The following is a 15,312-nucleotide window of genomic DNA, read 5'->3' as shown; positions in this document are numbered from 1 at the left end:
CCTCATTGCCACCTGGGCTCACATGGTCCCAGTAAGTCTCATTCAAACTGTGTATCTTTCTTCCTCCTTACCATAAACATCTGAAAAAAAAAGGTCACCTCTATTCTCTCTATTTTTTACTGACTGCCCTGGTCCTGGGAAATCTGTTAAGTGTCAATTAGTAAGGCCTGATTACCCAATAGCATGTATGGTAACTGCCATCTCCATGTCTGATGTTCCCAAAAGTCTTAGTGTAGTTTTAAGCTTTAATAACTTCACAAATAAACTTTTAAACAAAATCATTCAAAAGTTTAAGTGTTTAAATTTTATTTGAAGTTATTTAATTTTGTACATTTTAAATAATGCAATTTTAATTTTAATAAGATAGGCACCTGATTATTATGCAGTAGGTGCAATAGTTTTTGGATGATACTTTCTCAAACCAGTGGATTTGGTTTTAGGTTATTATCTGTTACCTGATCCATCAGCTCCAATAGAAATTTTCTTCTGAGGTCTTATCAAAACTGTTACCTCTGCATCAAAACTGTACTTCTTGGATGATCTTAAACCTAAGAATCCTTTCAGTCACTGAGCAACTGCTGATGAAAGTTTTAAAAAGTTTAGAAATCATTCAGAGAAATATGTAGCAAAAGATGGTGAATTTTAATAAGAAACATCAATATTTTGAAAATGAATGTGATCAGCTTTTCAAAGACAGGTTTTTTGCTAAGTTTTTAACATTTATACTTCTGAGGTTACTAAAGCTTAAAACTGCACTAAGACTTGTGGCAGCCCTCTTTGTAGTGGCCAGAAACTGGAAACTGAGTGGATACCCATCAGTTGGAGAATGGCTGAATAAATTGTGGTATACGAATGTTATGGAATATTATTGTTCTGTAAAAAATGACCAGCAGGATGATTTCAGAAAGGCCTGGAGAGACTCGCATGAACTGATGCTGAGTGAAATGAACAGAACCAGGAGATCATTATATACTTTAATAATAATACTATATGATGATCAGTTCTGATGGACCTGGCCATCTCCAGCAATGAGATGAACCAAATCAGTTCCAATAGAGCAGTAATGAATTGAACCAGTTACACCCAGCAAAAGAACACTGGGAAATGAGTATGAACCACTACATAGAATTCCCAATCCCTCTATTTTTGTCCGCCTGCATTTTTGATTTCCTTCACAGGCTAATAGTACACTATTTCAAAGTCCAATTCTTTTTGTATAGCAAAATAACTGTTGGGACATGTATACATATATTGTATTTAACTTTAACATATTTAACATGTATTGGTCAACCTGCCATCTGGGGGAAGGGGATGGGGGAAGGAGGGGAAAAGTTGGAACAAAAGGTTTTACAATTGTCAATGCTAAAAAATTACCCATGCATATATCTTGTAAAAAAAAAAAAAAAGCTATAATTAAAAAAAAAAAAACTGTACTAAGACTTATGTGACACTTTGCATATATCTCAGAATTTTATAGCTGGGACCTCAGCAATCATTTAAACTAATCTGTACTCAAAAAGGAATCACCACCATAACTTCTGCTTGCAGATCAACAAGAGAGAATCCTCTAGTTCACAAAGCACCCTTTTCTGCTTTTGTTCAGCTATGTCAATTCTTTGTGACCTCATTTGATGTTTTCTTGACAACAATATTGGAGTAGATTGCCTATTCCTTCTCCAGCTCATTTTTACAGATGAGGAAACTGAGGCAAAAAGGATTAAATGACTTGCTCAGGATCACAAAGGTAGTGTCTGTGACCAGATGTAATCTCAGAAAGGTGAGTCTTCCTGACTCTACATCCTAAACTTTACTCACTTTGCCACCTAGTTCCCTTATTTCCACTTTTATATATATATATGTATATATCCAAAACCAACCCAAAGGAAGCACATACACAAAATCAGAAGGATATTTTTAGCTAATACATTTTGGTTAAGAGTTTATTCTGTTAAATTGTATAATTTCATTTGAGTTGGTTTTCTATTTGATCAAGATATAGTAGTTAAATTTAGCTGATAGTTTGCTTATTTATTTTATGATTATTTGTAAGCTTCTTGATGATTTTTTGTGTAAACGTTGTATTTATATTGATATGTAAGAAAAAAAATTTTGCTTCTCAATAAGAAAATATGAAAGAAAAAACACTTTTAGTAGCACTAAATTTATTTCATTTACTTGGAAAATTTCATTCTTTCACTGGGAATCTGTAACAATTGCATGCTCTAGTAGCTTTCTGCACTCTGTGGGCCCTTCACTGTTGCAGACTCCAAATGTATATATAAAAGGAAATTAGGAGGTGCTACTCTTTCCACAATCTGTCCTTCTTTCATATAGTTCAGGGACCCCTCCTGGGCCAACTGCCAGTGGAATCTCAGCACTCTCTTTTCCCTTCCCCCAACTGACCAACTGCCACTAGGATCTTTCAACCCTACCTTCTGTCTTCCTCCCTTCTTGACTCTCAAAGAGTTTCAGGTAAGGCTACCAGGTCTTTCTTTCAAACTCCTAGCCCTATTAATCCCATCCATCTGATTTGCATATTATCGCCATCAATGTCAACCACCCAAAGCCCTACTACTTGAAATTCATTACTCTCTGCCTTTTAGGAGAGTATCTTGTCTCTTATCTTACTTTAAGGATCTCTTCCACCTTCAATGAGTTTCTCCACAAACCCATGCTGGTAATATCCCACAGTCCAATCTATAGGGTATCTCATTACCTACTGTGAAGATATTCAAAATCCTACTGTGAGAGTGTTCCACACCCTACTATGAAGGTATTCCAAGATAATCTGAGATACTTGGTATCACCTACTTCTAACCCATTATTCCTCACTTTACACCTTGTCTCAAGATTCATTTCTATATTCACAACTTCTGGACAATTTTATGCAGATACTTGCCATCATCTCAAAACTTGATCCAAACTCAATCATCTTGCCATTTCAAACCACCTTCTCCTCTGGACTACACTTCTCTCCTAGAAACACAGAATCTTAAAAATGGAAAGGGACCTCGGAGATCATTTATTTGGTCCAGTCTCTCCTTCTCTTTGGGAAATTGGCTTTACTTCCTATTCCAATCATCCTTGATCCTAAATGTGCACCTTCCTTACTTTGAAGAAATAAGCTAGAAACTGGCTTTGAGAGCTGATTGTTAAATTTTCATTGGGAGCATTTATACTTAAGAAATTGTTACAAATCAAGGCTTGATTTTTTTTTTTTTTTTTGTGGGTAATTTAGACCTGAGAAAGTGATTAGAGAAAATGTGAATGGTGAAGATTAAACATAAAATATGTGGCAAATTTTTTGAGAGCCAGTGATTAAATACTTAAAAGCACATCCTTGCCTCTTTCTTAAAAATCTTTAGTTTCCTTCAAAACTTAGCTCATATAGCATCTCCTTTGAGAAATCTTTCCTGATGCCCTTAATTTTAGTTCTTTTTTCCTCTCCCTGAAATTTTATTTATACATATATATATACACACACACACAAACAAATGTATATATTCATATCTATACACATATGTGAGCATATGCATATCTACATAAGCATATGTACATGCCTGTGCATGTCTCATGTATATACATATATACACACATGTATACATAAAATATGTGTGTTTATGTTTTCAAAATCAAAACACAAACTCTGTAAGGATAGCCTCTTCCTTCTTTCCGGATCCCCTCTTTTTCCTCCATGTCTTAGCCAAGACATAAGTTGTTGGAGACCCTTTTTCCACCTCTTGCAGGTATCCTGCCCCCAACCCCCAATTACCTCTAGTCCCACAGTCAATCCCCAGAATAGCTCTTTTTCCTGCCACTGTGGCTCGGACTCCCCATCTGAGTGGCTGGCCCCAGGTTTCTCCCGCCCCGGCTCTGGCCCTGGCTCCATATGGCCCTGTCTGAGAGGCTGGCCCCCTGCCCGGCGGCAACTCCACATTTCTCTGTTTTCCCCCCCTTTTTTTCTCCTTCCCTGCGTTAACAAGAAGCAGATGTGGAGCTGCTGGAAGGGGAGGGGGGGTGGTAGGCTGGACCTCCAGCCAGACTGGGGGGAGGGGAGAGAGAGAGGCAGGAGGCCAGGGCCCGCCCCACACAGCCACCCTCACTCAGAGCCGCCACAGGGGCACAGCCTCATCATCCCAGAGGAGCCACTGAGCAAGTAATGGGGCAAGGAAGGTGGCAAGGAAATCCTGAAGAGTGGGGAGCCAGGCGAGGGCTGTGAGGGGGCCAGGGAGAGAGGCTTGAGGAGACAGACCCACATAGGTAAAGGAGGACTGGGGAACTAGGTGCAAAAAGAAGAGACTCCTAAAGAGAGGAGAGCGGAAAGGAGAGAGGGAGGAAGAGAAAGAGGAGTGGGGGAAGGATCAGGAGGGGGCGTGAGGCTCTGCACAACGTTTCTGGCAGGCAGGAAGCTGGGGTGGGGAAGGGGGACAGGGGTTCTCTATCCTTGTGGGTGGAGGTAGCTCTTTCCTGAGGAGCGTCAAGATTCCCCTGGGACTGAGGCAGAAGCAGCCAGCTGGGCTGGGATGTGCAGCTGAGGCCGGGCACCGAGTGGAGCCTCCCCAGCATGGCCCCCACCTCACTCTGGAGCTGTTGCCTCTGCTGCCTGCTGGCTGGGGCAGCCTGGGCTGCCAGCTACCCACCCCGGGGCTACAGCCTCTACACTGGGGGCCGTTCCCTCAGTCCTGGGGGGCCACAGGCTCAGAGTGCCCACCGCCCAGCTAGTCGCCACAGGTAAGAGGCTCCGTTGACCCCCAGATGCTACACTCCGCAAGTACTTTTCTCCCCAACTTTTCCACCACCTCTACCACCTTTTCCCCAGAGGAATGAAACTGAGACTTGGGCGGGGTGAGGGGTGGGACAAATACTAGATATCCAGACCACTCCATGCATTCATTGACCTTCACCCAGTCTTGCCTGCCATGTCTATAAAGTTTTGGATTTAGAAAGAAACCTGATGTTTTTCATGACTGCAAATGTCTCTATCAAATTACTTTCTTCTCAAAAAGTGGGGAGGGGAGGGAGGAAGGGAATTGGAACTAAAAAATCAAAAGTTTAAAATTGTTTTTACATGTAATTGGAAAAAATATATTTTTTAAAAATGTTCACATTAGAAATAAACCTGACTAAATTGTTTAAAGCTAATCCAGAAGGGATGGTTCCCTAATATTTTACTAAAGGTTTCTACTCTGGGACCATATCAGGCTTGGCTGTTTCCAGGGGCCTATTCTGCTGGGACATTATTCTCACTTTCTAGTCTCTGGTTCCCCCAGCCCACCCACAGGCCCGGGACAACAGAAGGTATATATACTCTGAAAAAGACTACTCAGTGCATGAAGTAGAACTGGAGGCCAGTATAGCCCCAGAATTCCTTTCTACTCTTTTTGGGTTTTTTTGTTTTTTTTCAGTGACTCAATTACCCCCAACTCTTAATCTGTTACTGACCCCATTTCTCCTTGCTACCCTTTGGTCTCCTCCTGACCCCAACTCCATCCTGTCACAGATCAGAGGCTCTATATGGATGGGGGTCAGGAATGTGGGACTACTGAAAGCTGGAAAGTGTGTGTGTGTGTGTGTGTGTGTGTGTGTGTGTGTGTGTGTTTGGGAGGGGGGGGGGAGGGGGGAAGAGAGTGGGAAGGGAGTAGTGAGTAAGTACTAGTGAATGCACCCATTATCCTTATCAGTCCTGAGCTGTGACTAGCAGAAAAAAGGGAAAAGCCCTTATCCTTTTCCCTAAAGGTCCTAAGGCAACATCCGGTAGGAGAGAATCACACACATAAACAAACTCATATAGAGAAACATGCAAAATATATATATATACATATACTCCAGCATTAATAGTTCTTATGAGGTGATTAAATAGTTCCATTTATAAGTCTATGCCTATGAACATTGATACACAAACACACAGACTCCCAGACACATGGCAACACCTATGGATATACACAAGCAAATGGATGCACCCCGGGACCCTTATCCCACGTTGGGGACATCGAGAGTCACTAATTTTCCTCCTCGGGCCTTCCCCATTCTTGGTCTAGGAGGCAGAGGGAGAGAGATGAGGCCCTGCCTCTGCCTTCCTCCTGGGGTCCCTGTCCTCGTGCTCAGGCCCTGATCTTTATGCTTACAGGAACTGGTGTGCCTACGTGGTCACTCGGACAGTAAGCTGCGTGCTGGAAGACGGGGTGGAGACCTTTGTCAAACCCGACTACCAGGCCTGTGGTTGGGGCCAGCCCCAGTGTCCCCGAACTATCACGTGAGTTGTCTGGACCAGGAAAATGGGGGAGGGGAGGGAAGGGGGGAAATCCAGACCAAGATGGTGAAACCAGGGGACTGGACTCAAGGCCAAAGAAGTGATATGGGACGGAGCCTAGAGATGGAGGTCAGAACCACTGAGAGTCAATGGTAAGCTGGAAACAGAGGCTGGAGAGACTGAGCAGAGAAGCACTCGGGGACATCTTGCTGCCCCCTTGTGCTGCTTTCTGTTTTGTTAGACCAGATCTGGGCCTGAACCAGAGCCTGGGGGGAAACCTGGGGAGGGCAAGTAAAGCTCACAGGACCCCCTCTCACAGGTGGCCTGGAACTAGCCCGAGTCTGTGCCACACCTCCCCACAAGCCTGGTGATTTAAGAAAATAAGAAGCAATCAACAGCAAATGTCACTGAGCCAAATTTTGTGTTGGGTGCTCCTCCATACAGAGGATGTATAAAGCTGAATCAGAAAAGCAGGCACTCACATGCACAGATGACTAATGGTCCCGGACCGTGTTTCCATCTGTCCCAATTTCTCTCTCCCTTAGGTACCGCAGCTTCCTCCGCCCTCGATACAGAGTAGCCTATAAAACAGTAACGGACATGGAATGGCGCTGCTGCCACGGTTTTGGGGGCGAGGACTGTAGCGAGGGGCCAACCCCGGCCCTGGGCACCACAACTCCCCATCCTCGGCCTCATCTAGCCCGTCCCAATCTCTCGGGGTCCAGTGCTGGCAGTTACCTGAGTGGGCTTGGAGGAGAAGGTGGGTACCAGGAATAAGAAAGGAAAAAAGATGGAATAACCCTGTCTGGATAATGTGGGGCCAGGTAACTTGAGGCAGGGTCATGACTCCTGGAAAAAAAAAAGAGTAAAATAAGCCTGACGGTCAATGAGCTTCTCAAAAGACTGTCTACCCCACCCTCCAATCCCCAAAACAAACAGCTGTACATCTTTGTGTGCACCAACATCTTTATGTGCACCGTGTGTGCTAGCTAGGGAGGGAAAGCCAATGCTTTTTAGGGGGCAATCCAGCAAATGAATGTTCTCATTGGCCTCTTGCTAAGGAATAAGCACTTAACCAGGGTCCTGACATAGCTAATCCTTAAAATGAGAATGGCTCTCCCACAAAGAGTCCATGGAAAGATATGATAACTTCCCAACTCTAGTGAGCTGGAAATTCTTAAGTTCTTTTATGCATCTGACAGACTACAAGTTGGTACAATGTGGTCTTTGGAAACCTCAGGTCCCATGAGATAACATGTCTATATTTCAAATATCTCTCCATATGCATGATATTCTCCTCAGCTTTATTTCCTTTTCTCTTAATAATAATTACTATTGAATACCAACTTTCTTTTTTTTTTTATTTAATAGCCTTTTATTTACAGGATATATGCATGGGTAACTTTACAGCATTAACAATTGCCAAACCTCTTGTTCCAATTTTTCACCTCTTACCCCTCCCCCAGATGGCAGGATGACCAGTAGATGTTAAATACATTAAAATATAAATTAGATACACAATAAGTATACATGACCAAAACGTTATTTTGCTGTAGAAAAAGAATCAGACTCTGAAATATTGTACAATTAGCTTGTGAAGGAAATCCAAAATGCAGGTGGGCATAAATATAGGGATTGGGAATTCAATGTAATGGTTTTTAGTCATTTCCCAGAATTCTTTCTCTGGGCGTAGCTGGTTCAGTTCATTACTGCTCCATTGGAAATGATTTGGTTAATCTCATTGCTGAGGATGGCCAGGTCCATCAGAACTGGTCATCATATAGTATTGTTGTTGAAAGAATACCAACTTTCTGTTGTACATCCTATCTAATGAACACAAATTGGTAAGTTTTCCACGAAATGCTTGCCTTTATTTTTCTATTTCTGGAAGATGGGGAGAAAAAGATGTTCATTCATGCCCAACTTTTCATTACCCTATATGGAGTTTTCTTGGTAAAGATGTTGGAGTGGTTTCTTATCTCCTCCTCTGGCGGATTAGGCCAGGATCATGCAGGTAATGTCTGAGACTAGATTTGAACTCAGGTCTTGCTGACTTCTTAAGCCCAAGGTTCTATTCACTAAGCCACCTACCTACTTTGATGAGATATCTATATTTATCTGGAAAAAAGCAGAACCTAAAACAATCACTGATTTTCATTTTCTAGATGGTTTAGTTACAAATGCTGCTTTAACCTCTTTCCTAGGTCCTGGGGACTCTGAGAAATTGAAGCAACTGGAGGAGAAAGTACAAAGCATGTCAAAGGACCTGCAAGGGCTCCAGAGCACCCTGCAGGGCCTGAGTGGACGCCTGGCTGAGGATATCCAAAAGGCTGTAGAGAAGGCATTTAATGGAAGACACCCACCTGCTGATGCGGCTGTGCAACCTGGGGTGCAAGAGACCCTCAATGAGATTCAGCGCCGGCTACAGCTTTTAGATAATCGCATCTCCACCCATGATAGGGAATTGGGTTTGTCCCACAACAGAGGTGGTGCTCTGGGCCCTGACCTGGTCAACCCATCGCCAGCAGAGAAGCTTTTTCAGGAGATGGAGCAGAGGCTGCAGGAATCCTGCTCCAGTTGCATGGATGGACTGGATGACTTCCGCCGGCAATACCAGGAGGACCAGGAACGCCTCCATGAGTTGGAGAAACTCCTTAGTTCTGTAGAGCAACAACAGAGGGAAGCTAGGGAGGAGCTGCACCAGCGGCTGGCAGGGGGCTGGGAGCTTCCTCCTGGCTGCTGCGCTCCTGAGCTTGGCCAGAGGCTGGGGGATGTGGAGCGTCAGCTGGATGTGGTGGCTGGCTCTGTGCATGTGCTGAGTGGTCGGAGAGGGGGAGAGCTCGAGGGTGCAGCTGGGCAGGGAGGCCACCCCCCTGGCTATACCAGTTTGGCCACTCGTCTCTCATGGCTGGAAAATCAGTTCAATTCTACCTTGGGCCCAACTGAGAGGATGGAAGGTGGCCACCCTGTCCTAGGAGGCGTGGGCCACTGGCTTCAGGGAGCCAAGGGACAGCTCACTAGGCTAGAACAAAGACTAACCAATTTGAGCCAAGAACTAGACTCCCGGCTCCACGTACTAGAGGAGCGGGTAGAAGGGGCAGTGCAGGCCTGTGGGCAGCTCTGCACAGTTTATCCAGGGACCCAAGATTCACAAATCAGTGCCATCCTCAGTGACTTGGAGCGGAGGATCTTGGACAATGAGGGTCAACTGAGGCTGGTAGGTTCCAGTTTACACAAGATGGGAGTGGCTGGAGAGGCTTTACAGGCAGCTCTAGATGGACTGGAAGGGGAACTGGGGAGGATGAAGGATCAACTGGGTATGCAAGGTGAAGGGCCTGGGGACTTTCTACTTCAGTTGAACCAAACAACTGGGAGAGTGACCCAGTTGGAGGAGAAGATGCAGCAGGCTAGGGGAAGGAATTGCCTGGGTTGCAGTGAACTCCAAGAAGAGTTAAACCGGTTAAGAGAAGGAGTGGAACACTGTTCCTGCCCTTTATTGCCCCCAGGAGACCCTGGGAACAGTGCAGGAGTGGGGGGGCCTGGGCGGGGCCCACTGGATGGGTTTAGTGTTTTTGGGGGCAGTTCTGGTGCAGCCCTTCGGGCAATGCAAGGAGAACTCTCAGAGGTTATCCTCACCTTCAGTTCCCTCAATGATTCAGTGAGGGAGTTACAGACAGCAGTGGAGGGTCAGGGGGCAGACCTGGCTGACCTGGGGGTCACCAAGGATAGAATCATCTCTGAGATCAACCGACTGCAACAGGAGGCCACAGAGCACGCCACGGAGAGTGAAGAACGGCTGCGCATTCTAGAAGAAGGGCAAACCCAAGTCGGACAGTGCCCAAACCTCGAGGGACGCCTGACTCGGATTGAAGGCATATGTGAGCGACTAGACACAGTGGCTGGAGGACTTCGAGGGCTTCGAGAGGGGCTTTCAAATCATGTGGCTGGACTCTGGGCTGGCTTACGAGAAACCAACAGCACTAGCCAAAACCAAGCTGCCCTGCTGGAGAAACTGCTGGGTGGCCAAGCTGGCCTGGGCCGAAGGCTAGGAGCCCTTAACAGTTCTCTGCTTCTCCTGGAAGAACAGCTGCAACAGCTCAGCCAAAATGACCTCTCTGGTAAGAACCCTTTGGGAGAGGGAAGGGGTGAAGGTGGGGAGGATGTGACTGTTTGGGAGGTCTCCTTTTCCTGAGGTCTCTGGTATCCACCTCATCTCTCCTATCCCACCAACCTCTCTAGATCTGGCTGCCACCTTTCAGAAGCACTGTGCCAGGGTGTTGGCCTCTATTCTTTGGTCATTCAGTTTGATCTGACCAATATTTATTGTGCCTCCTTAACAAAAAATTCCCTTTCCTCAAGGGATTTACCTTCTAGTGGGAGAAAAAAAAAAAAAAATGACATGTACACAAATAAGCAAATACAAAAAAAAAAAAAAAAAAAAAAAGGCAATTCTCAGGGGATCAAGAAAGGTCTCACATAGAAGGAAGTGACATCTGAGCAGACCTGAAGGGGGAAGGTTTCTAAGATGTGGAGTTGAGGGGAAGCTGCATTCCAAAGAAGTATGTGGACAGCTTGTGCTTTTGCAGGCAAGGGAGAAAACACCATCTATGATAAACAGCAAGGAGGCCAATTTAGGTGGATCTTAAAAGTGGAAAGAATAGCAAGGTGAAAACAGCCAGAGATAAGGAGTCAATTGTTGGGCTTTGAATGCCAAACAGAGGAGTATGTATTTTGTTCTAGAGATAATAAGAATTGTCCTAGAGACATCTGGAAACAATTGAAGAAATCAATTTTGGAGATTTAGCAGGCTGCTATTGAGAGAGAGGTGGTGGATTGGAACTATGTGGCTGCGTGAAGATGAGAAAAGGGGGCAGAAATGAGAGAGATTGTGGTGGTGGAATTGATAAAATTTGGCAATTGATTAAATATGGCAGGTAAGAGAAAGTAGAGACAAGTATGGCCTTGAGGCTGAAAAACTGGATGACTGGAAGGATGGTGGATGGTGGTACTCTCCATAGAAACAGATTTTTGGAAAAGTAATGAACTCATGAGGAAATAGTTTCACTTAGGACATGTTGAGTTTGAGACATCTACAGGACATGTAGTTGAATGTATACAGCAGGAAGTTGATTTGGAATTGGCATTCAGGAAAGAGGTTGAAGGTCAGATACTTAAATTTTGAAGTCATCAATACAGAAACGATCATGGAATCCATAGGACCTGGTGCAATCACCAAGAGAGAGCAGAGACAGAAGAAAAAAGGGTCTAGCACTGAATCTTCTGGTATCATGCAAAAGAAAAGGGATGTAGATTAAGCTCCAGCAAAGAAGATTAGAAAGGAGTAATCAGTCAAGAGAACTAGGAAAGAATAACATCATAAAAACCCAGGAAGAAGAGAGGATCCAAGAAGAGAGACTTTCAGTGTAAAATACTTTAGAGAAATGGAGATAGAGGACAACTGAGTAGAACCTACCAGGATTAGCAATTCAGAAATCAATGGCAATCTTGGAGCACTTTCATGCAAATATAAATGGAGGGACAGGGAAGATAACCAAAATCAGAAGTAGTGAAGAGTGAAAGAGAAAGTGAAGGAATTAAGATGTTTTTCTTTAGGAATTTAGCCATATAAGGGAGACAAGATAGAGGAGAGTACCAGGAAAGTATGGCAAAGGTTTTTTAAACATGAAGGAAATCTGGACATGTTTGTGGTCAGCAACTAAGGAGTTGATAAACCAAGATTGAAGATTATAGCAATAAGGATAATAAAATGGACTAAGAAGTGACTAGATGGAATGGAAACAAGGATACAAGCAGGGGTTTGGAGAATAGGGTTTGAAGGAGAAGATAACTTCAAACCATGTCTTGTAATTGATCTAGTGATAAAGTAGAATTTTAGTTGTAAGACAGCCAAACAGCCAGTCCATATACCAGTGAAAATTGGCTCATGCCATCTTTAGTCTGTGGACTAGATTGGTATGTAGATCGAACATTGTTAACTCAGGTACACACTTCTCATCCATTTCCTAATATATTCCTCAGTCTGCATAGGCTATGCCTGTTTGGTCTTCCCCCTTGGCTGCCACTTCTCAGCTCTTGTCTCTAGCTCTCACCGCCTTTTGCCTTTTCCAACTCCTCCCACTGTTGCACTTCACATTAGTTTCATTCTTACAGGGCCAGCAGGGGAGATTGGGCCACCAGGCCCTGCTGGAAAGCAGGGACCTCCAGGTCCTGTGGGACCTCCTGGACCACCTGGCAAAGATGGCAAAGAAGGACCCATCGGACCACCAGGTGTGTGAAATTCATTCAAAACTGATTTGACCTAGATACCTGCCAAGCTATAATTTTTTCTAGTTTTTTTCTGTGTAACAGAAAAGAGAACTCAATGGCAATTTCTGTGCATTCAAACATTTGGCTCCAAAAGATAAAACTAAGATGAATGGGTGGAAATCACAGGAAGAAGATTTGGGCTCAATAAAAGTAAAAATGTCTAATTAGAGTTTTCCCAAAGTGAAAAATGGCAGTTGGGTCCTTTCTATTCTGCATGAATCACATGGGTACCTCCTTTGTATTCACACACACACACACACACACACACACACAAACATTTTAACAGGTGAGCTTAATAAAGATTTGTTGATTAGAGTTTTTTGGACATCAAAATGGATTGAATGTTCAATTTGTCAGGATGCTGTTGAAGGGATTCAGGCTTTGTGTATGTGCCCTGCCATTCCATAAGATACATTGCAGTGTCACTGAAAGACTACTACATCGGGACTTATGACTGGGGTTCATATCTCCACTTTGCTACTTAGCTGTGTGATATTGAACAAGTGACATAATTTCTTTGAGCTTCACAGAATTACCAGCTTTGAAAGCTGGAAAGGATCTCAGCAACCATCTAGTCCAACCTAGATACAAAAGGAATCACTACTATAATGTACCCAAAAGATGTCATCCAATCTCTGCTTGAAGATTTCCACTGAAAAAGGAAACATCTCTCATCATCAGAAAGTTTTTTTTTTTCCTGGTATCAGCCTAAGTTTGCTTTCTTGCTACTTGTACCCATTGTTTCTGGTTTTGCCCTCTGGATTTAAACAGAACAAGCTCAATTCTTGCTCCAAATAATAATTCTTCGGACACTTGAAGAAAGCTATTTTGTCCCCCGCTAAGTCTTGTCTTCTTCCTTCACCTGATATCCCTGTCATTTTCCTCCTCTAAAATGACACAGATTTAGTCCCTTCCAGCTTTACACTTGTGATCTCTGTTCAGTTTGGACGTTCTTTGAGCCAATTAAATAACAAGTAAATTCATGTTGTCTTTATATAAATGACAACCTTCCCTGATATCTCATAGTATTGTATGAGACAAGGACCCCGAATTCTTGAAAGCTCTACCAGTAGAACAAAGCTCTAAAAAACTCTGAATTTGAGGACAATTTGATTTTTGGTGCAGGGTTTCCTATGTTGTTTGTTCAAGAATCAACCAAAAGGCTCTTCATTATGTTGGGCAAATTGCCAATTACTTATACTCTTGAGTACCATCTACAATGTTATCCAATCCATAGACATTTATTAAGCTCTTTGAACTATTTAAGTTGAAAAAGAGACAAAGACAAAAATAAAAGCATATCATTTCTTCTAGGAGGGGACATTTTATGAGTCATAAAGGGGTTGCAGCCTGGGTTAGTAGAGGGAGCACCCACACTGAAAAAAATCACAGACCCTTGGAAGTCTTAAGTCTGACACAGGTCGCTGGAGCCGGGAGGATTCTTCAAGAGTTAAAAGAGGAGTAGGAGTTTGAAATTAGTAGGTGTTTTGCTCGACTGAATAAATGAAGTCTCACTGTGCTGCCCCTAACGGGTATATCTATTTCTCTCTCCTACAGGTCTCCCGGGCGAACAGGGTATGTATGCTTTTTGGAAGCAGCAGCTTCTCTGTCCACGAGTCTCCATTCAACAGGGGGCAAACCACGCGGGGGGGGGGGGGGTAAAAGAGGATCAGCATTTGATGAGTAGAAGGGCGCAAGACGGAACTGGCGGCGGAGGGGAGTGACGTGGGTGTGAAGTGGGTCCCGTGGCCCTGATGCGCCCTTTGCTCACTCCCTTGCCCCAGGTCTGGAAGGAGCAGCGGCAGTGCCTACACCTCGAGTGTCGTTCTCCGCCGCCCTGAGCTCGCCACGCGCAGAACCAGGCACAGTCGCCTTTGACAAGGTCTTACTCAACGACGGAGGCTGCTATGACCCGGAGACGGGTAAGAGGGGGAGGGCAGAAAGACGAGGGAACGCTCGGTGGGGAAGGGCCCAAAAAGCCGGCCCCGGTTTGCCCTAAGTCGGGAACGCGGCCACCCCCCGGGGGGCTGCTCCCGGCCGCCTGGGCGCCCGTGGCTGACGCGGCCCTCCTCTCCTGCCCCCCCCCCAGGCGTCTTCACCGCGCCCCAGGCGGGCCGCTACCTGCTGAGCGCCGTGCTCACCGGGCACCGTCACGAAAAGGTGGAGGCCGTGCTGTCCCGCTCCAACCAGGGCGTGGCCCGCATCGACTCGGGCGGCTACGAGCCCGAGGGCCTGGAGAATAAGCCCGTGGCGGAGAGCCGGCCCAGCTCGGGCGCCCTGGGGGTCTTCAGCCTGATCCTGCCTCTGCAGGCCGGAGACACGGTCTGCATAGACCTGGTGCGGGGGCAGCTGGCGCACTCGGAGGAGCCGCTGACGCTCTTCAGCGGAGCCCTGCTTTACGAGGACCAGCACTCCGACAGCGACTAGGACCCCCCAGGCCGGCTTAGCCCCGGCCCGGCGCGGGGGGCTGCCGCCTGTCGGCCCCCTCTGCGCTCCCCGCGGCAGAAAGCTCTCCCAGACTGACCGGCCAGCACGGCCTCAGGCGCCCGTGACCTTGGGGACCCTTCCCCTGCAGGGCCGGGCACCCGCCCCCAGTGCGAGGCCCCGGGCTGGCGGGGCCCGCCTCTCCCCACTCCCCCAGCCCCCTCCTCTCTCCTCCCTCCCTCCCTCCCTCCCAGTACTAAACGATTCAGGAATAAAGGGGGTCTTTTTTTTAATAAAATCAGCCCAGTCCT

The 15,312-nt window shown here is 45.6% G+C and overlaps 1 protein-coding gene across 2 annotated transcripts; it reads left to right on the top strand.

Annotated features, from left to right (window-relative positions):
• The first annotated feature begins 2,357 nt into the window (after positions 1 to 2,357).
• EMILIN1 (elastin microfibril interfacer 1) lies at positions 2,358 to 15,299 on the top strand. Of its 2 annotated transcripts, none has more exons than XM_031951371.1 (8): positions 2,358 to 2,472; positions 6,128 to 6,253; positions 6,796 to 7,010; positions 8,455 to 10,368; positions 12,422 to 12,538; positions 14,135 to 14,152; positions 14,362 to 14,499; positions 14,667 to 15,299. In XM_031951371.1, exons 3-8 carry the CDS (start codon positions 6,851 to 6,853, stop codon positions 15,002 to 15,004), a joined length of 2,685 nt encoding a protein of 894 aa, XP_031807231.1. In that variant the 5' UTR covers positions 2,358 to 2,472; positions 6,128 to 6,253; positions 6,796 to 6,850; the 3' UTR covers positions 15,005 to 15,299. The 2 variants fall into 2 exon arrangements, with proteins under 2 accessions (XP_031807231.1, XP_031807230.1); XM_031951370.1 differs by lacking the exon at positions 2,358 to 2,472 and adding an exon at positions 4,066 to 4,731.
• The last annotated feature ends 13 nt before the right edge of the window (positions 15,300 to 15,312 follow it).

The sequence above is a fragment of the Sarcophilus harrisii genome, chromosome 2, assembly GCF_902635505.1.
Source record: "Sarcophilus harrisii chromosome 2, mSarHar1.11, whole genome shotgun sequence".
NCBI classification, from domain to species: domain Eukaryota; kingdom Metazoa; phylum Chordata; class Mammalia; order Dasyuromorphia; family Dasyuridae; genus Sarcophilus; species Sarcophilus harrisii.
The sequence above is the reverse complement of the archived record's forward strand: the minus strand, read 5'-3'. Positions and strand labels throughout refer to the sequence as shown.